This window comes from Myotis brandtii, unplaced genomic scaffold, assembly GCF_000412655.1.
Source record: "Myotis brandtii unplaced genomic scaffold, ASM41265v1 scaffold709, whole genome shotgun sequence".
NCBI lineage: Eukaryota > Metazoa > Chordata > Mammalia > Chiroptera > Vespertilionidae > Myotis > Myotis brandtii.
Window position 1 is genome coordinate 157,320 of NW_005370782.1, and position 20,856 is coordinate 178,175.

At 38.0% G+C, this 20,856-nt stretch overlaps 1 protein-coding gene across 3 annotated transcripts in view; it reads right to left on the bottom strand.

Moving 5' to 3' along the window:
* The window catches only part of WDR72 (WD repeat domain 72), a 182,005-nt gene that overhangs the window by 156,160 nt on the left and 4,989 nt on the right, over positions 1 to 20,856 (bottom strand). For all 3 annotated transcript variants that reach the window (XM_014530071.1, XM_014530069.1, XM_014530070.1), the window contains exons 2-7: positions 14,994 to 15,158; positions 8,627 to 8,733; positions 3,740 to 3,818; positions 2,265 to 2,439; positions 1,516 to 1,592; positions 333 to 452 (exon numbers count right to left, since the gene is read on the bottom strand). In XM_014530071.1, coding sequence (XP_014385557.1) covers positions 333 to 452; positions 1,516 to 1,592; positions 2,265 to 2,439; positions 3,740 to 3,818; positions 8,627 to 8,733; positions 14,994 to 15,158 — 723 coding nt within the window. The remainder of the gene's footprint in view (positions 1 to 332; positions 453 to 1,515; positions 1,593 to 2,264; positions 2,440 to 3,739; positions 3,819 to 8,626; positions 8,734 to 14,993; positions 15,159 to 20,856) is intronic.

Consider the following 20,856-nt stretch of genomic DNA (forward strand, 5'->3'; position numbering starts at 1 on the left):
TTATGTAGGTGAAAGTATTAGTTTTATTTTTAATTCTAAAGAGTTAGCATCAACTTTTGAAAATAATCTAGAGATAAATGCCCCTTATTAATATGATTTGTTATTAATAACATGAGCATTTACTATTACATGTATAATCTCCTGAGAGGCAAAACAGCAGAACTAATAAAAGTCAGTCATAAAAGACAGGTCATCCATGCTGTGGTAATAACATTATAAAGAGTTTGTATCATATTTTAAATCAAATTCTTATAACTGTTGCACTGAACAAGAAAAAAATTAAAAATTTATATTTGTATATCATTGGTATTTATTATGTTATTTTATAATACCTTCCAACATCTAGAAAATACCACCAATAGAAGTCTCTCTGTATATGTGCAAAATCGTATTGTCCGGCAGTTCAGGGAGTCAAGAAATTTGGATTCCTTTTCATAGACATCTTGCTTTTCCTTCAATCAAAAGGAATGAAAACATTTTAGTACTAGTTCTAGGTCATTTACATGCAACTGCATCAGAAGATTTGCTCCTCTGAACACCTGAAGTAGATCACACCATTATTAAAAAATGAAAAGTATCCCCAGTTTCCTGTTTAGTCTTCTGAACTACGAAGTTACTTTGCAGAAAATACCATGAGCAGGAAACCCATTGGACTCAAGGATTCAACATGTAAACTCATTCAACAAACATTCTGTGGGGGACTAGGCTGGATGCTGAGGATGTCAAGATTAAGTTACTGACATTCAGACTTGGCAGAAAGACAAACCAAAAAAAAGGAAAATAAAATTTTAAACCCTGCAATATCTTAATTGCCATCACAGAAAAATACACAAAATGCTTTGAAAAGATGGAAGAGTGGCCAGAACACTATATTCTCAATCTGACATTGCTGGGTGTGAGTTTCTTGGCCTCAGGATGCCAATACAATTCCGAGGCTTCCTCATTCAAGACACTCCTGAGGAGAGCCCAGAGCCCCAGGGAGCAGCCAAAACAATTCCCTCACCAGCAAGCACAACAAACACTAGGACTGTTCTTTTGTCCATCACCTCAACTTGTAGCCTAAAGCCAGGGAGCAGGGGAATATACTGGACCCCCAGGGTATGTGACCCCCGGCTGTGCATAGTGATCTCCCTGCCACTGCTCACACACCCCCAGAAGAAAGGGGGTCTCCTGCTGTATGGGACAGAATGAGATTCTTCTACAATTTGTATTTTTAATTAAAACATAATCTGTGTGTGTGTGTGTGTATGTGTGTGTGTGTGTGTGTGTGTGTGTGTGTAGATAAAAACATTTGATGTGCATGGATAAAAGGATGGAAGGACACACTTCAACTGTTTCCAATGCCCACCCCTGGCACTGGAAGCAGGAAGAGGAATAGGGGAAGCACACAGAGATACACAGAGATAAAATGTAAACTCTTCTATATGATTTGAACTTCCAAAAATAAGCATGTACTATCCCTGTAATTTAAAATATGTCCATAAATATGGAGGGGGAAAAGTTTCACAAGCCCACCTGAATGCTGTTGATAGATGAAGAGAGATCCCACACTTTGAGTTCACCAGTAACTGATACCACCAAGAGAGAATCTTCTGCAAAAACAACAATGGTTGCATATCAGCTGACCACTGCAATGACTGGTTGATGTAAAGATCATTTCATAGTCTTTTAGGGATTATGCAGGTCTATGCCAGTGGAAAATATTCAGCTTTGTTGTTTTCTTAAATAAACATTTTAGATTAGGTTTTACATTGATTTTAAAATTCCAAAGTGACCCCATAGAAAAGGAGAGCCGCACTAAAAGCAGAATCACATAAAAACCGTCCTGGTGGCAATATCACACCTTCCTATTCCAGATGTCAGTATGGAGCCAGCCTTCCTTTTCCTGGGCAGTCACTCATGATAGAAATGAAATTCTCTTCACTAGCACAGCTAGAAGATACAGCAGGATCAAAGTTCCAAGAGTCCTGCTAATTCACAAGAAACCCATTCTTGTCACTTTTAAAAATGTACCAAGCAAAATTGGGTGGTGGGCACACGGGTTCTCCTCTTCCACATTTTAACCTTGTGCCGACTTTCCAACAACACCCTGAACCACTTGCCTGGGTGTTCCCAGTTTTTCTTAATCTGGCTTAGGGAGCTATCCCCACTACCAAGTAAACATAAAGAGCATTCTAAATGTTTGCCCAATAACTTAACAAATAGTTCCAAAGTGATATTTTTATATATCAATCTCTTAGTGTTATGTATTACCCAACCATTACCTTGAATTCTCATGGAGTGAACAATGCACATGCAATTGATCCAATCAGGAGATTGGGACGATGTGAAAGTGTGAACTAGAACCAAGGTTTTGGCGTCAATTATAAGAATGTCTTGATATTCTCCACAGCATAGAAGCCAGCCTTCTCCTGTCATCCGGAATGAGCAGTGGTAATACTGTGCAAATGGAATTCAAGCAAAAATGTAATTATCACTAGCAATTAATATAAATTCTCTGGATATTAATTTTATCATCTATTCAATTAAGGTATCAGGCTGAAGAGCAACTAAAATTTCTTTGACTTAAGTTATTCCCTACTTCTAAAGTGTTGATTTTGCACTTTAGTCTCATTTGTATTTCATAATTTCTTTATAGAAAGGGGGATCTTTCGTGAAGAGGGAATCTTATTCCAAATCATGGAAAGTTCGCAAGTCTGTTATTTCTGGAGTGCTGTGTAGAACTAAACAACAACAACAAAAAACACACAGATTCCTTATTCTAGCAACATTGCTACATGTTAAGAAGAGATAAAAGCTTTGAAGAGCGTTTGAGGAATTCTGGTGCTGAGTAAGTTTTGAGAATGGCTTTCATTAAAGATTGCGTAGTATAGTCTACCCTTGAGGCTCTCTCACTGCACCAGTTTTGGTCACTGAAGAGAGTTTGTTCGTGTTGCAGTGCAGGTCATGGATGCTAAAAGCAATGAGTGAAATACGAAAATCTGTCAGCACCACTGGGATCCTGCGACTACCTTACATCTATGCTGGAGTCCGTCTACCAAAAGCCAAGATCCGTATTCAATATTGGGAAGCGATTACAAAGGTTATGACTATGCCTCTTGCTCTCTTCATGGATAACAAAATCAGAATCTAACCACACAAAAAAGGTTAAAATTGGAAACCAGGAAAAAAAAAAAAAAACAAGCACCTCTTGTTGCTTCGTAAAATAGCACATCATTAAAATCTTTGTGTGTGTGTGTGTATGTGTGTGTGTTGTGAGTGTACCTAAGGGAAAAATAAGAAAATTGTCTTTCAAATTTATCAATTCTAAGAATCAGAAAAAAATGGCTGAATAATAACTTTGGAGGAAGAAAAATGGCAAAATAAAAGATCAAGCACCTCTTGTTGCTTCATAAAATAGCACATCATTAAAATCTTTCTGTGTGTGTGTGTGTGTGTATGTGTGTGTGTGTGTATGTGTGTGTGTGTGTTGTGAGTGTACCTAAGGAAAAAATAAGAAAATTGTCTTTCAAACTTATCTATTCTAAGAATCAGAAAAAATTGGCTGAACAATAACTTTGGAGGAAGAAAAATGGCAAAATAAAAGATGATAACTGGCCTCATTATAGTCCAATGACAAAAATAAAGCATTCAAGAAAAAAATATATCCTCCAAAGACATGTCTTTGAATGTGAGCATGGCGATGCCCTGAAGGAGTCGCAGAACCCAGAAATGTGCTGAAGGAAGCGCCCGTACTTACGCAGATTGCAGTGTGCCTGTAGGGAAGGGTGGCCTTCTCCACGCACTGCCCGTTGGTGACATTCCACACACACATCTCCCTAGCAGAGATAACCTCGTATTATTCTCTGTCATTTCCACTCAATTGGCTGGAATAATTTTTGTGCCACTAAGTTTTTCTTTAGCGCTGCACTTAAATGCGGCCTGATCGTTTATGGGCCTTTTTGTTACAGATTACTGGGCAAGAAAATGCCGTGGTCATTAGCAGGGATGACACACTGTATCTGTGTCTTTTTGTCTGGGTAATTACACCCTGCCGCCAGCCTGCATACCTTCCCTTACTGCCAACCTGACCTGCAACAGATTGTGAGGATACAGCTATCACAGCCTTTTGGACTGACAGTACAACAATCTTTCCATGGAAACCGCCTCCTCTTGAAAATGGTTGATTTCACTGAACTTAAACTACATATTCTGAAAAGCATAATGCATCAAGACCGCTGTGTCTTGTGGAGCCCAGGTAGCATTTTTGCAAAAATGAACAGTGCCACCAAGAGGCCACATTTGGTCATGGTTGATTCTTAAACTACATATTCTGAAAAGCATAATGCATCAAGACCGCTGTGTCTTGTGGAGCCCAGGTAGCATTTTAGCATTTTTGAACAGTGCCACCAAGAGGCCACATTTGGTCTATAGTCGATGGGGTTTATTTCTTTGCCTCTGAAATCCTGAAGTCATCCTTGCAACTTAATGTTTAAAAAATTTTTGTTGTTTAGAAAACTGACTTGATTACATATATGTTACAAACAGATAAACACAGTTATGAAATACAGCTGTAAAATGCATCTAGTGTAAGGCAGTTTAAATCTCTATGGTTTCTGTTCACAAAAATCAAAATGGCTGTTTCAGAATGGTTCTGTAATATTCTTCTATTTTGACACAATTTTTTGTGGAAGAAATGAAAGTGTTATTGGCATTAAGGGAGAAGCTATTAAGAAACAAGATATGGACTAATATTATTAATTGTACTTTGTGATTTTCAGGCTCTTTTTTGCTTTTCTAGTCAGAAACCAGGGCTCAATTTTTAAATCAGTGATTTTCAACCTGGGTGACTTTGCCCCACAAAGGATATTTAGCAACGTTTAGAGATAGTTTGGGTTGTCACAATTTAGGAACACACGGCTGGCATCTAGTGGAGAAAGACCAGAATGCTGCTAAACATCTTGAATGCATAAGATGTTCCCCACAACAAAGAATTTTCTAGTGGTTCAAATGTCATGAGTACTAAGGTTAAGAAACCATGTTCTAGAAAGAAAATATTCATGTTTTTTCATCTCTGTTAATATCCAACCTTATTCCAAAAATAACTTGAGTCATGGGTGAGAGTATCTGTGTGTGTCTGAAAAAAAAGACTGAAAGAATGGTGGAAAGTGAAATAATGTATCTCAAAGGTAAAAACAAAACAAAAAAAAAACAAAACGAAAAAAACAAATGTATGTCAAAAGTAAAAAAAATAGAATCTTAAGCAGTCATCAATATAAAATTTTTATCTCTAAAGGAATTTGAGTTTATCAGCATGGTTCTCAATTCTTCTGGGAATAGTTCAAAAAATACCCTCAGAAATTTTAAATTCATATTTCTGTGTTGGAGTCCTAGCGCATGGAGTTTCGAACATCTCCTGGTCAGTTAACCTGTTCCTAGGTAAGTCTATCTCTAAACTAGTGGTTCTCAACTCTGGCTATCCATTAGAATTATCAGGGAGTTTTCAAAAGTACTAATGTCTGGCCTGGCCAGAGTGGCTCTGTGATTGAACATCAGCCCATGAACCAGGAGGTCAGAGTTCAATTTCCAGTCAGAGCACAAGCTCAGGTTGCGGGTTTGATCCCAAGTGAGGGGAGGGGCATTTGGGAGCCGGTCGATTAATGATTTCTCTCTCATCACTGATGTTTCTCTCTTTCCCTCTCCCTTCCTCTCTCTGAATACAATAATATATATTTAAATTACTGATATCTGGGACCCAACCCAGACATCATCAAGCCAGGCTAATTAAATCATATTGTCCAGGCTTGAAGCCTGGGCATCAGGCAAAGTTTCCCTAGTGATGCTGATGTTTCTACCCTCTCTACTCCAAATATGTTCTCTGAACCACCAGCATGAGCAATGTCCTGGAATATTCCAGCAATGTCCAGGAAGGTGTTAGAGAATGCAAATTCTTGAACCTCAACCCATTCCTCCAAGGTGGGTCCCACACATTTTAGTTAAACAAGCTGTGCAGGTAATCTGATGCAAGCTCCAGTAAGGATGTTTGCCGATCTCTTTAGTCTCATCTCTTGCTGGTGCTTAAAAGTTTTACTAATATGCAAAAGCCCCCTTTATCAATGCCAAGACTTTTTGCCCTAAAGAATATGTGTTAATATAAAATATTTATTAATACAAAATATTAATACTACCAGATCAACCTTATTTTGGTTGTTATTCATCTGATAAATATTTTTTCCATCCACTTACACTTAACTTTTCCATGTCCTTATGCCGGTTTGTGTTTTATTTTTAATTGTCTGCCAATCTTTGTAATTTAATTGAAGGGCTTAGAACCTTTACATAATTTAGATTGCTGTTCTATTCCAAGTTATTTCAACTATCATTTTTTGTGCTTTCTATTTGTCCCATTTAATTTGTGTCTTCTTTGGATTAAACAACATGTTGTTCTTTTCTTTTTTTAAGTTGGAAGTTATATATTCTATTTGTTTTATTTTTATTTCTTTTGTCTGTTCTTTTAGCAGGTACCCTGGAAATGTCACCATGTACATCTGGCTTAAAGTCTAAAGTTAATCAACATCTTCACATACTGCTAAAATACCAGAACATTTGGAATCTGATCACTACACTATTATATGAAACTGTTGATTAGGATTGTGAGGCGATGGGGTGGGGAGTGTAAATAAATATTATTGTGTCTTACAGTTTATGTTTATTTGCATTTTTAAAATATTTGCTCTTTTTTGTTCAATATTCCTTCTCCCATCTCAGATTTCCCTTCTGAAATCACTGTCCTTACTCAAGAACATAATTTAGAATTTTGTTACTTATAGAACATCTGTTGGCAGCGATGGAAAGTTTTACTAGTATGACTTCAATGTTGCTATTTTGCCCTGTGTTTTGAAGGTATATTTGCTAGAGATACACTTCAAAATTGATAGATATCATCTGAAGATGTTTCCCTGTGTCTACTTTCACTTAGAGTTGAGAAGTCAGCTCAGTTTAATTAGCATTCCTTTGTAAATAATGCTTTTTCTCACTGACTACTTTAGGATCTTCTCTCTCTCTCTCTTAACAGGTCTCCAATTGTCTATTTCCTTTCATTTACCTCAGAATTTACTGGGATTCCTGAATCTTAGGATTTATGCTTATCATTTAATACTTAGGGGGGAAAAACACATGAAAAACTGGGTTATGAGGCAATTTTATGTCCCCTCTGATCATCTTGGAGGCAAAAAGGCTAAGCACCCAGCCATATCCTAGGACTTCTGAAAACTATACAAAATCATTGTTGTTTGGGAAATAATAGGCCAAGTCTAGTAATTTTCATAATTTCTAAGAGATTAAATTAGAATATGTTAAATATGCAGTAGCTCTAAGAAATATATTATAGATGCAGGATACGTTTTGGATACCAAATACACAGAGTTCTAGAAAATTCAAATTCTATTGGAAAAGGAAGACCAAACTAGACTCCTTGGCTGTTTAATAATCATATTCACAGGATTCATACAGCTGAATTCATCATCAAGAATATGTCCATTAACTCTAGACTCTTTTTTGGAGCTAGACCACTGTGGGCAAAAACCTCAATCTTGAACTCAGTTACATTTCAGATCTATTTCTCACATAGCTATTATTTCTTTCAGTTCTCCAAGTAGACTCAGAAAAAATTCACACACACACCCAAACTCTCTAGAGTGGGAATACATATTTCAGTATGTGTAGCAGGTTTTGTGGCAGCCCTATTGTATGAGAATTACTGGCAACTGTTAAAAAAGAAGGTACTAAGACATTTCACTTTATTTAGCCTTGTCCAAAATTCAATCTCTCTAAGTATAACAATTATGGGAATAGGTACTTCTTTGGTACAAGCTATGTAAATATACTTTTTAGATATCAGTTCCTCTAGCTGTTTTGTTATAAACTATTTAGTTTCTCCAGGTTGGACACTTGATTCCTCATTATTTTTGGTTCTCAGAAATTAGAGCCATGTAATTTCTCTTCGGATTAAAACCAAAAAAGGAGGGGTTCTCTTGTTTCAACCAGTAACCCAATCCCTCATTCACAAATGCATGCTAATTCCATTTTGTATTCTTGAGTATACTCTGGCAAATAACTCATCAGTGGGGGCCAGCTTCCCCTAGACCCAAATCACTGTCTATGTTCCTTTCCCTTCTCTCTCGCACCATTCCACTTACAATTGAATCCTCTCCTCTGTTCATTTTATAATGACTTCAGACAAGTGTACAACATGAGGATTGTAACAACTGAATTGTTTCACAGAACTGCGAAGGCTTGGATGGGTTTGCTTAAGAGCTCAAAGTGAGTTGCTACATGAAAAAAGACAAGCACCCCGACTTTTCCACTTTCAATTCTATAATCGCTGGCATTTGCCAGTATCCTTTACACAGTGAGGCTGCGAGAAGGCAGGCTACACACGCACTGGGATGTTTCAATATTGGGAGCCATAGTACTGATTACATTCCTCGGGACCATCACACAAATGACTCAACCACTCAAAATCTATGTACAAAAGGAACATGTTAATCACTAAGGTTTCCTTTGACCCTAGAACTCTGTGCCCCATCAGTTTTTAAAAATAGGGAGGAAATGGAGACGCGTACAAAGTTTCACACATCATACCTACCCATTTTCAGCAGCACTAACGACATAGGGCTGTTTAGAGAAGTCTCTGGCTCGCGCCACACATATTACTGAAGCTGAATGACCAAACAGAAGTTCTTTGGCTGAAATCTGAAAATGATGAGGGGAAGCTTTTAAAGAGCTGTAAGCATTTCATTTAAAAACATACAAAAATATGCACGACACGTATATGTTTAAAATTCTGCTCAGGAAATCCTGTTGTGTTATGTTACACACATCAGGAAAACTGATACGTGGCATAGCCAAATCCACAGAACAATAAACTTCTAAGTAAAGGAACTGTGTTGTATAAATTTTTTGGTTTGTTTTTGGTTTTGTATCCACCATGAAACCTAGAAGGTGGCCAGACCAGTTTTGCAACATCTGGCTTTTGAATACAAATAAGTCAGTGTTGATGTTTATTATGCACAAAATGTGCCTCATATGATAGTAGGATATTAATATGCTAGGTTCAGAATTCAGAAATGGGTTTACAAAACACACACAAAAATATTTTCCTTTTCTAACCATTATAATTCCTTACTTGACTTCCTGCCTTTGAAATAAACTTTTCTATATTAAAAATGAAATTGCAACTAACCTATTATTTAAAATGCCAGTTTTTTTTCTAATCTGTGAATTTAAAACTATGGCACTAAGGCCTAATCCTCCCATTATTTCATTTGTGAAAGAAGTCTATCCCTCATTATTTTGTAAAACTTGATTATAAAAATCAAACTAAAAAATGGAAAACATGCAAGATCCCCTGAAATGGAGAAGTTGTATTAAGAGACTAAAATTTAATTTGAATAACTAGAAAGTGTGTGGTTAATAAAACTTGTCTCATGCGTAATAAAAATCTAATTTCCTAATGAATTAATATTCATGATTTTTTTTCCCTGAACTCTGCAGACATAGATGTATGTGGATGATAACCCAACCATATCAATGAGAACAAATTATTTCATAGCGTAATTGTTCTCTGCCTTCATCTTATTTTTATCATAACCAGAAATATATTTTTTTAAAGTCTGTTATCAGACTACATTTCAAGTGCTACAAGGAGGGTTTTGTAGTTGATTAGAATCACTTACAATCCAAGTTCTGACTCTTTACCTTATTCCTGGGAAATTCAGAAGGTTCCAACTCAGAACAACATTAATAAACGTCCCCATCATCATACTTGGAATGCTTACCCCTAGGAATTTAACCCCATGTCCAACATATTGCAGACCAAATTAAAGAATAAATTGGGGCACATCAGGACATTCCCTCCTCCAGAGAAAATCCACTACGGACAAGATATCGGAATGGAACACCATTGCTTTTCATATGAAGTTCTCATTCTGCTACTAAATTCCCACATGCACTTGAATAAGCTTGTTAATTCACTAGTCTCCTATTTTTATCATATTTTAGAACTGCTGTGAAGAATAATTTAAAAATTCTGCAATCACACCTAGTCATTATCATGATGAAAGCCAGGAGATCTTTACTTCTATCCACTGGCTCTCCCTCTATGAAGCACTGTCTCTCCACCCCAACCCCCACCCCAGGTACCTCCAATGGCACAGATGATAAAAAGCAAAGAACACACAAGTTGAGCAGCGTCTACCAAATCCCAGGCACTCGTACACTATGAACAGTGCTTAATCTTCATTTCAAAGGTGAGGAAATCAAGGTTCAAAGAATGTAAGTCATTTGCCCAATAATACAAAGTTGGTAAATATGAACTAGAATTTTATTCAGGTATCACCATTCTTTCTTCATGTTGTCATTGTTACGTTTCCTTGTGAGTATTAAACAGAAAGAAAATAGAGCATTCCAATACTAAGGAAATACATGTTCAGCTCACCCTTTTTATGCTCAAAGGTGTGATGAATACCAGCAATCAACACCAGCAAACCCAAGTGAGAAAGTTCCTAGCATGGGACTTGGAGAGGCTCCTCATTAGGAGACAAAAGTTCCAGGGAAAGCAGAGGTCTTTGGGGAGACCCTGAGCCAGGAAGCAGCTTGCATAATCCGTGCCCTGCCATCCTACACCCACAGACAGGGAAACACTGAGATACGTACCCAATCCTCTGATGAGTATTTGGATACTCCAAAATGTCCAGAACTTAAACAACCTTCTTTCCCTCCCTATTCCTACTCTCTGATCACCTCTATTCCTTATAGAAGTACACAATGCCATTATCCCACCTACCCCACCCACCCCACCCATCACTCAAACCCCAAATTGAAAGGATGGATTCTTTAACTGTTCCTGCTCCTCTACCCCAACCTAACTGTTGCCCAGTTCTCTCTTCTTTACAACTGTCCAGGCTTCCTTTCCTCTTCTTTCCCATGGCCACTGATTTGGTTCATGCTCAGAAACTCACCTGACCAAAGTGCTGTAGAAGTCTGCTATCCATAATCCCTGGCCCTTATCTCATCTCTCCCTCCCTTCAAAATGCCCTTCACATTAATACCCAGTGATATTCTAAATCGCAAATGTAATAATATAGTATTATGTTATCTCTTTGCATAAAACATCTCCAATTCTCTCAATAGCACCATGTTTAATTAACATGTAGTATTAGCTCTTGCTAGTTAAAAAAAAAAAAAGTCTAAACCCCTCAGCATGTCAAACTCCAAATTGAGTCTGCTCCATCCCTTTAACCTACCTATCACCGTCAACTCACCTACTCAACTGTGTTCCAGGCCTACTCAACTACTTTTACCAGTTCCCTGAAAGCAAAATACTTATGCTTCTTATACACACTTATTCTGTCTGCATTCTCCTCTGACCTTCTTTTCCTCTTCAAATCTTGTGCATACTCCAGAGTTCAGTTCAACCATCATCCTCAGAAAGCTTTTCCCTTCAAAACCACAATGATTGCATGTCATACTGATTAGGATGGCTATTATAAAACAAACACAACAGAACATAACAAGTGTTGATGAGAATGTTGAGGAATTGGAACCCTTGCACGCTGCTGGTGAGGAATATAAAATGTAAACTGCTATGTAAGCCAGTTTGGCAATTCCTCAAAAAATGTAAAATAGAACTGCCATATGATCCAGAAATCCTAGTTCTGGATATATACCCCAAAGAAGTAAAAGCAGTAACTCAAACAGATAGTTGTACACCCAGATTCACAGCAGCATTATTCATATTAATCAAAAGGTAGAAGCAACCCTAGTGTCTATTGATGGGTGAATGAAGAAACAAAATGTGGTCTATACAAACAATGGAATATATTTGAGCCTTAAATGGGAAGGGCATTCCGATACATGCTACAGCATGGATGATCTTAAGGACATTATGCTATCAGTGATGGCGAACCTATGACACGCGTGTCAGAGGTGACACGTGAAATCATTTTTTTGGTTGATTTTTCTTTGTTAAATGGCATTTAAATATATAAAATAAATATCAAAAATATAAGTCTTTGTTTTACTATGGTTTCAAATATCAAAAAAATTTCTATATATGACAGGGCACCAGAGTTAAGTTAGGGTTTTTCAAAATGCTGACAGGCCGAGCTCAAAAGGTTCGCCATCACTGTGCTAAGTGAAAAATGCAAGTCACAAAAGGATAAATACTGTATGCATTCACTTATATGATATACGTCATATTTATAGAAACAGAAGGGATCCCACCACTTTACAACTTAAAGTCTGTCTCCTACATTAGACTGAGAAACTTGAAGGAGGGATCTACGGCTAGAACAACAACAACAACAACAAAACACCACATCTGTGTAACCTAATGACTGCATAAGTAAGTGTCCTTAAGTTTGTTTTACAACTATATGTGGTGGCAAGTGAGTGTTTAAGACCCTAGAACAGTGATGGCGAACCTTTTGAGCTCGGTGTGTCAGCATTTTGAAAAACCCTAACTTAACTCTGGTGCCGTGTCACAAATAGAAATTTTTTGATATTTGCAACCATAGTAAAACAAAGACTTATATTTTTGATATTTATTTTATATATTTAAATGCCATTTAACAAAAGAAAAATCAACCAAAAAAATGAGTTCGCGTGTCACCTCTGACACGCGTGTCATTGGTTCGCCATCACTGCCCCAGAACCTGATGTATTTTCTTACCTGAATTCTTTTGGAGAGGGGAAGGCACTTTCTAAGTTTAGTATAAAGAGAAAATAAATGCTCCCAGATTATTTTACACTCCACCCCCTGCAACTTCCTTCTCTGCTACCTGCTGTCCTCACCTTGATATGCCCTTAAGCTTCAAACTGCCCAACAGCCACTCTGTCACCCACATATTTATGTCCTCTCTCTCTTACAATCTCCCATGTCCTTAAGGCCTCCCTACTACCACCCTTGCACAAATTATGCCTTTTTATATTCTTTTTTTAAAAAAAAATAAAATTAAACCACTAAGTATTAAAATATCAGTGATGGACCACTCACTTGACTGCCTTTCCGATCCCAAAAGGATTCAAAAATGTCCTTGATTTTTGAAAAACCTAGATTTTTTTTCCTGCTAATAGTTGATACATTGTTGGATGAGATTCATGAGAAAAATAAGAAATGTTCATTCTTTCTGGCCCTATGGTTAGCCATAGAAAATGTTAAGGAGAACTCTCATGTGGAAAATCTCACATTGATACTAATCGGTATCTTATTCGAGTTATTAACTTTCTCAACCTGTCCTCACAGTAAATTTCCAAAACACAATGCTGATACAACCTCCTATTTAAAACTCCCTAATGGTTCTCCATGTTTCTTCCATCCCTGTTGATCGGATTCCAGTTCTTACAGCATATCTGTAACTGTGGATTTCACAATACCATTACTGCAGTATTGGCATTTTGGATGGGATAACTCTTTGTTGTGAGGGGCTGTCAGGTGCCTTAGAGGATGTTTACAGCATCCCTGGCCTCTGTCCACTCCATGCCAGTAGCACCTCCCTTCTTCTAGTTGTAACAACCAACGAGTTTCTGCCATCATTACCAAATGTCTCTTGGGGTGTGGGGAGAGCAAGAACCACTGCTCTAACCCCAAGCTAAAGACCTGCTTCTAAGGAAAGCAGGGTTTAGTTCCCCACTGATGATGCGGTGCAGACCACGCCCTACTTAGAATACCTTGTATTATAACACAGCTGCATTGCATTTGCCTGCATCCTTCCTCTACTGCAACCCCTGGGCAGCCAGCACCAGGTCTTCTCGTTCATGTTTGAACGCAGGTACCTAGCAGACGGCCTAACTTATAATATCCACTCAACAAATGCATGTTGAATAAATGTTAAATAAATGCCAGGAACATACCTAAAAAGATACAGAAGTGAGGATTCGAAATTTCTTAAGCTATAGCAACCTACATAGTATAAGACAACTATTCCAGCCAGAAAACACAACACTTCAATATCAAAAAGAATAGCAAGACATTTTTAGCCATTTAGGGGTCTGAGTTTAAATCATGAGAGATGAGATAGTAAGTGTGAGGGCCACCGTTTTCAAAGCTCAACTGTTGAAATAACACCAGTTCCTTCTCTCAGGAATATTCATTAACATTGAGCTGAGCTGCTCTGCTATGCAGTTCTTGGCAGTCCTGTAGTGAAACTGCTCCGTGATGGGAGATGTTAACTAATCACACTATAAAATAGAATTACAATTAATTGTTAATTTAGGTTTTAAAGTGACAAACTTTAAAGGCTAAAAATAGTCTTTGATCTTTAAAAGGCTTCTTAATGAGGGCAGTATACTTTAAGTACATCATTAGTTTAAATGTTCAAATTGGGTCCACAGGCTGCTAGCACTAAGCAAATATCTCTTCCAATATGTTAAATGTTTATGACTTGGGACATAGACAATTAATCGCTAATCAATGGGCCAAATCTTAGGTGAGGTCAGGTTCTGAAACAGGAGGACGACAATAGTAAATTGGATTTAGGGCTTTGTGATACGATCTGTGAAAATCACAGGCAAGTGGAGACTAAAAGAATAGCAGGAAGGCCAACTGACAGAAACACCCAGATAATTAAGATATTACTCATTTAGTTAATAGTGGTTTTCAAGGGTGCCCTTTGTTTAGATTAATGAGCCATCATTTTTAGAATTACACTTACACGTTTGTAGTTCAGTTACTTAAACATATAATTCAGGATATAAAATAGTAAAACTCAGCATAGCTTAAAGGGTGATAACATCTGGAAACTAAAATAGCAATAGTCATAATATAATTTCCAGTATGATCTTGATCCACCATGTCACACTCCATTCTCTCCAGATCCAGAAGTAAAACCAATTTATAACTTTAAGAAGTATCTCCCTAACAATCATGCCAACCTTCCACTGTCATTGCAGACAGACACAGGCTGTGCTTATTTTGTGAGTGTTGTCTATTTCTATATAATATTTTCACTAACCTTTAGATCAGGTGAAAGACTCCAGAGACAGAGCTGACCCTCCTGACTTCCAGTCACAATTGTTTGCTGGTCATCAGTGATCATGATGGTGGTGATGCTGTGGGAAGGGGCCTTCTTCCCCCAGAGAGTGACTGCCTGCAGGGAGGACCTCATGTTGAGAGAATCCTGGAAACACAGAGAAGGAAAGAAGTGTACACAGTAATCAGTCTTAGATTCAGGAAACTGATCACATCACAAAGTGGATTTATAATGACACAAATTTGAACATGTTCTACCAGAGCCATCCATTAGAGGGGAGGGTAGTCAGGAGACACTGAAATGACCATGCTTAGTGTTAGTCTGTTCAAGATGAATGACTTTTATTCCAGTTCTTGATAACTGATACTGATGAAGAGAAGGATAGAAACAGTCTGCCCACTCCACACCCAGCTCTGATGCTAGGTGATCCTGACCTCTCCAAAGCCCAGCTAGGCCTCTCCAGACTAGAGCTGTCAGCCCGACCAGCATGGTTCAGTGGTTGAGCACCAATCTATGAACCAGGAGGTCATGGTGCAATTCCCAGTCAGGGCATATGCCGAGTTGCGGGCTCGATCCCCGTTGTGGGGCATACAGGAGGCAACCGATCAATGATTCTCTCTCATTATTGATGTTTCTATCTCTCTCTCCCTCTCCCTTCCTCTCTAAAATCAATAAAAATATATTAAAAATAAAAAATAAACTAAAAAGAATAGAACTGTCTATCCTATCTAATAAAAGAGTGATATGCAAATTGACCATCACTCCAACACACAAAATGGCCACCCCAATGTGGACACAAGATGGCCAGCAGGGGAGGGCAGTTGGGAGGGACCAAGCCTGAAAGGGAGGGCAGTTAGGGGTGATCAGGCAGCAGAGGAGGGCAGTTGGAGGTGACCAGGCCTGCAGCGGGGGGCAGTTGGGGGAACCAGGACAGCAGAGGAGGGCAGTTGGGGGCGACCAGGCTGGCAAGGGAGGTCAGTTAGGGGTGACTGGGACAGCAGGGGAGGGCAGTTAGGGACAATCGGGCTGGCAGGGGAGCAGTTAGGCATCAATCAGGCTGGCAGGGGATTGATTAGGGGGTGATCAGGCTGGCAGGCAGAAGCAGTTAGGGGCAATCAGGCAGGCAGGCAGGTGAGTGGTTGGGAGCCAGCAGTCCTGGATTGTGAAAGGGATGTCCAACTGCCCAGTCAGACATGTGCAGTCAGACATCCCGCGAGGGGTCCCAGATTGGAGAGGGTGCAGGCTGGGCTGAGGGACACACACTTCCCCCCGCTGCATGAATTTTGTGCACCAGGCCTCTAGTATACTATAAACTTGAAGACAACTTTGCAGACTCTCTCTCCCCAGAAATGTCACCTCAACTAATTAACAATTACCTGAATTTTGCTATTAAAAAGTAAATCTTTTCCATAAAATCAGTGTTTCCTGGTCATCAAAGATTGAAATATGACTGTCATGATTTCCATCATATTCATGTTCCATCTATACTACTTTAATAATAATTTTTATTTGACTAAATTTTGTATTTGGTAATCTTTTTAAACAGTAATTTTCATGAAATCTCTACTTCATGTGTTAGTGACAAAGGTTAAAATAAATACATAATTATCATTTTAACCTGTGTACCACCCAAAATGATCTGAAAAATCATCTAGTGAGACGCACATTACATTTTGTGAAACATTGAGTTAAAAGTTTCTCCTCAAATAGGCATTCTTTTCAGAAATAGAAATAATTTGGGAGTGAATAGTGCTTTAAGTTCTCAGAGTAAATTAGTAAGTTTTCTCCTGTGACTTAGTAATATATATTTCCTCTCAATAAAAATATCAAAGATAAGAGAGGAGGAAGATACCAACATTACTTTCCCCATTTGGCTTGAGAAAATTTAAAAAAAATAAAGACCTGTCCTGCAAGACCTCTGGTACTAAAGCATTACAAGGGTAAGAACCAATATAAAATTTAAAAACCTGTGGCATATGTTATTTAGAATGTTCACTTACACAGATAAACACACAGGCACATAACCTTGAGTACTCATTGACACCATGAACATAAAATCAATATAGGCAGTGCTTAGCCCACAAACAAGTTACCTTCAAAATTTTATTTGTGGTTCATTTATTTGGAATTTAGTAACTAATTTCTCATGGCTCACTTCTTAGGCCAGCATACAAGAGTATGCTGGCCTAAGAGTATGTAACCTATAATAGAGCTGTACTAATCTTACTAAAGTACCTAAGCACCATGCAAACAAGATTTATTTATAGGAAATATTCTCAGCGTTGCAATTCAGTATATTAGGATCACACATTAATCCTAGTACTAAACTAACCCAGGAGTTCTGAGTTCTGGTTTCAATAACACTATAATTCCAAGTTGAACCTCTTCTGCTTCAAACACAGAGAAGTAATGCTATATACAGGAAAAACCTAGCAGACACCACCTTAATCATATAATGAAAGTAAACAACTTCAGTGATGGGACAAAAACAAATTCATGTGTCACTTGACAACATGCAATGAGAAGAACACGTATCAATTCTGTGATATTCCTACCAAAGATGCACAATCTGAATCTTATCACAACAAATACAAATTGAAGGACTCTCTACAAAATAACTGGTCTGTAATCTTCAAACGTTTCAAGATCATGAAAGTCAAAGAAAGAATAAGAAACTGTTCCAACCGAAGGAGACGAAAGAGACATGAACTAAGTGCAAAACCTTGTTCTAGACTGGATTAATTTGCTCTAAGAGACTCACTGGAATAACTGGCAAAATTTTAATGAGGCCTAAGGATTGAATGATAGTAATCCTATATAATAATAATAGCCTAATGTGCTAAGTGTCTGGACGACCGGTCGGCCGTTCAACCAATCAAAGCATAATATGCTGATATGCAAAGGCCTCTCAACTGCTCACTATGATGTGCACTGACCACCAGGGAGCAGTCAGTCAGCTGGTTGACCTGTCACTATGATGAGCACTGACCACCAGGGGGCAGATGCTTCAACTGGTAGGTTAGCTTGCTGCTGGGGTCCTGCAGATCTGGACTGAATGAGACAGGCAGGACACACCCTGGAGCCCTCCCACAGCCCCTCCCCAGCTGGCCAACCTTTCACGTCTCTCCCCAGCCCCAATCGTGCACCAGTGGGGTCCCTTGGCCTGGCCTGAGCCTTCTCGCAATCTGGGACCCCTAGGGCCGTGATGGCGAACCTATGACACACATGTCAGAGGTGACATGCGAACTCATTTTTTTGGTTGATTTTTCTTTGTTAAATTGCATTTAAATATATAAAATAAATATCAAAAATATAAATCTTTGTTTTACTATGGTTGCAAATATCAAAAAATTTCTATATGTGACACGGCACCAGAGTTAAGTTAGGGTTTTGCAAAATGCTGACACGCCGAGCTCAAAAGGTTCACCATCACTGTCCTAGACTCTTGAGATGGCATTTGAGAAAAACTTAACTCTTTCTTGAATCTACTTGGTGACCCATTGGTGCTGAATTCATGCACTGGGCCTCTAGTATATCAATATTAACTTCCTAATTTTGAAGGATTTATTGTGATTGCAAGGGTTAATATCCTTGTTCTATATACTAAAGTATTCTGAAAAGATTGGGGGAAGGGGGGGAGGTAACACTTTGGCAACTTCCTATCAAATAGTTTTCATGAAAATAGATTTGTGTGTTATCCTTACTACTTGTCTGTGAGTTTTAAATGTTTTTAAAATTAAGACTTTGAGCTTCAACATTCTCATCTGTAACATGAGAATAATAACTATACCTAGAGCAGGGTACTGTGAGGATGAAATGAGAACATGCATACAATGTAGAACACAGAATGTACTCAGTAAATTACTACTTTTTTAAGTCTAGCTTCCATACCGTGGAATAATAGCAACAGTTACTCAAAGCAAACTTCTTCACCATTACACTTTTGCTTTATTCTGATTCATATGAAATTCATCTCAACTTCACTAGATTTTAAATTCTCCTCCAAAGACAGGGACTTCTTTCTGACGTGCCCACTGCTATATTCCAGGGACACAGAGAGGGTATAGGACAGTTCAACTATTTGCTGAACAAATGAATGAAAATATACATTATAATCTGAAGACCCCCATCTGATAAAGCATCCACCCATGCAAATATGGACAAATATTTAAATACCTAACAAAATACAAGGCATTTGGAGTTTAGAAAATCAGATAAGTCAAAACATTTCATAGATTAAAACCATAGATAGGGATAGGATTCTTAATATCCAAATCAGAAAACAAAAATCACCAAGACCAAAGCCACAAGAAACCAGATCTTAACCAGAATCGATCCTGAACAATCTGGATTGCTAAATGTAGTGGAAACAGACGTGGAATCCAGATACCTGTCCTAGGGTGGCTATTACCCTTGTGACCTTTATATCTAGATTATACAGGTAATGTGTAGTAAAATGAGGTTACCATCACCTGTGTTCCTACATCTCAGTATTCTTATGAGGAATAAATTCATAATGTAAATAAAAGCATATGGGTATAATATACCTAGTATGCTATCATTATACCTTGTATGTATAATCTAGAACTCAGGGCAAGAAGTGGCCTTGGAGATCATTAACCTAATCCCCATAATTTATAAGAAAGCTGACAATGAGCAATGTGGTCTAGATAACTATTAAGATCATTTGAGACTCTGAGACACTAAACAAATTGTGCAGTGAGAATGAGTAATTGATTAAAAGGATGCACATCTTCGAAGTCACTTTTTAAAAGACTCTCTTTCTCTTATTTTTTTTGCAGCAAAATTTCAAAAATCACCCCAGAAACGTTGTGCCTTGCTAATAGGAGAGAGAGAGTAAATCCATGTGTTCCGAGACCCTGGACAATTCCCCAGAAATCTCTAATCAAAAATAAATCTCAAAGGGAAAGGCAGTCTACTGTAGAGTCTCTAAGTTAGAGGGAAAATCTAACATACAGCAGTTAAGTTGTGCCCCTGACAGAAGTATACTGTCCCATTTCAAATAATTATGTATTCAGATAAGTTGTTAAATCTTTGAAAAAAGATTACAAACCTCTATCACAACCCTCAATTTATAACTATTGTATCCTAAAATGAGCACCTGAGTAATATTTTGCAATGTCTAAAAGAAGATTATGAATAGTACGTTTATAGTTGTACATAGTGTAATGCTCTGGATGTGTTTACAGATCCTTAAATAATTTTTAAATTTGGTCCATTTAATGGCAATTTAAAATAAACACTTGCATTGGAGGGGAAAATGGACATTAAACAAACAAACAAGCAAAACTTGACCTCGCTGGTTTGGCTCAGTGGATAGAGTGTTGGCCTACAGACTGAAGGGTCCTGGATTCAATTCCAGTCAAGGGGACATGCTTGAAGTGGTGGGCTTGACCCCCAGTAGGAACATATAGGAGGCAGTCAATCAATGATTCTCTCTCATCATTGATGTTTCTATCTCTCCCTCTCCCTTCCTCTCTGAAATCAATATATATACCCACAGACAGGGTGAAGTCACAGAGTATATTATAAAAGTCAAATAAATTTTTCTCATTTGGGTCTAGTCATAGTAGCAAGTCACAGTACCAAGTACAACACTTTAAATTTTGATAAATTGTATTTTGTATCTTATATAATCAACATTTTATCATATAATCAGTATAGCTATTAGAATCTATCTACACTAATAAAAGAGAAACATGATAATTAGCATACGACCGCTACCCTTTTCATTGGCTAATCAGTGAGTATATGCAAATTAACTGTCAGCCAAGATGGCGGCCGGCAGCCAGGCACTGAAGCGAGCACGAGGCTTGCTTGCTGC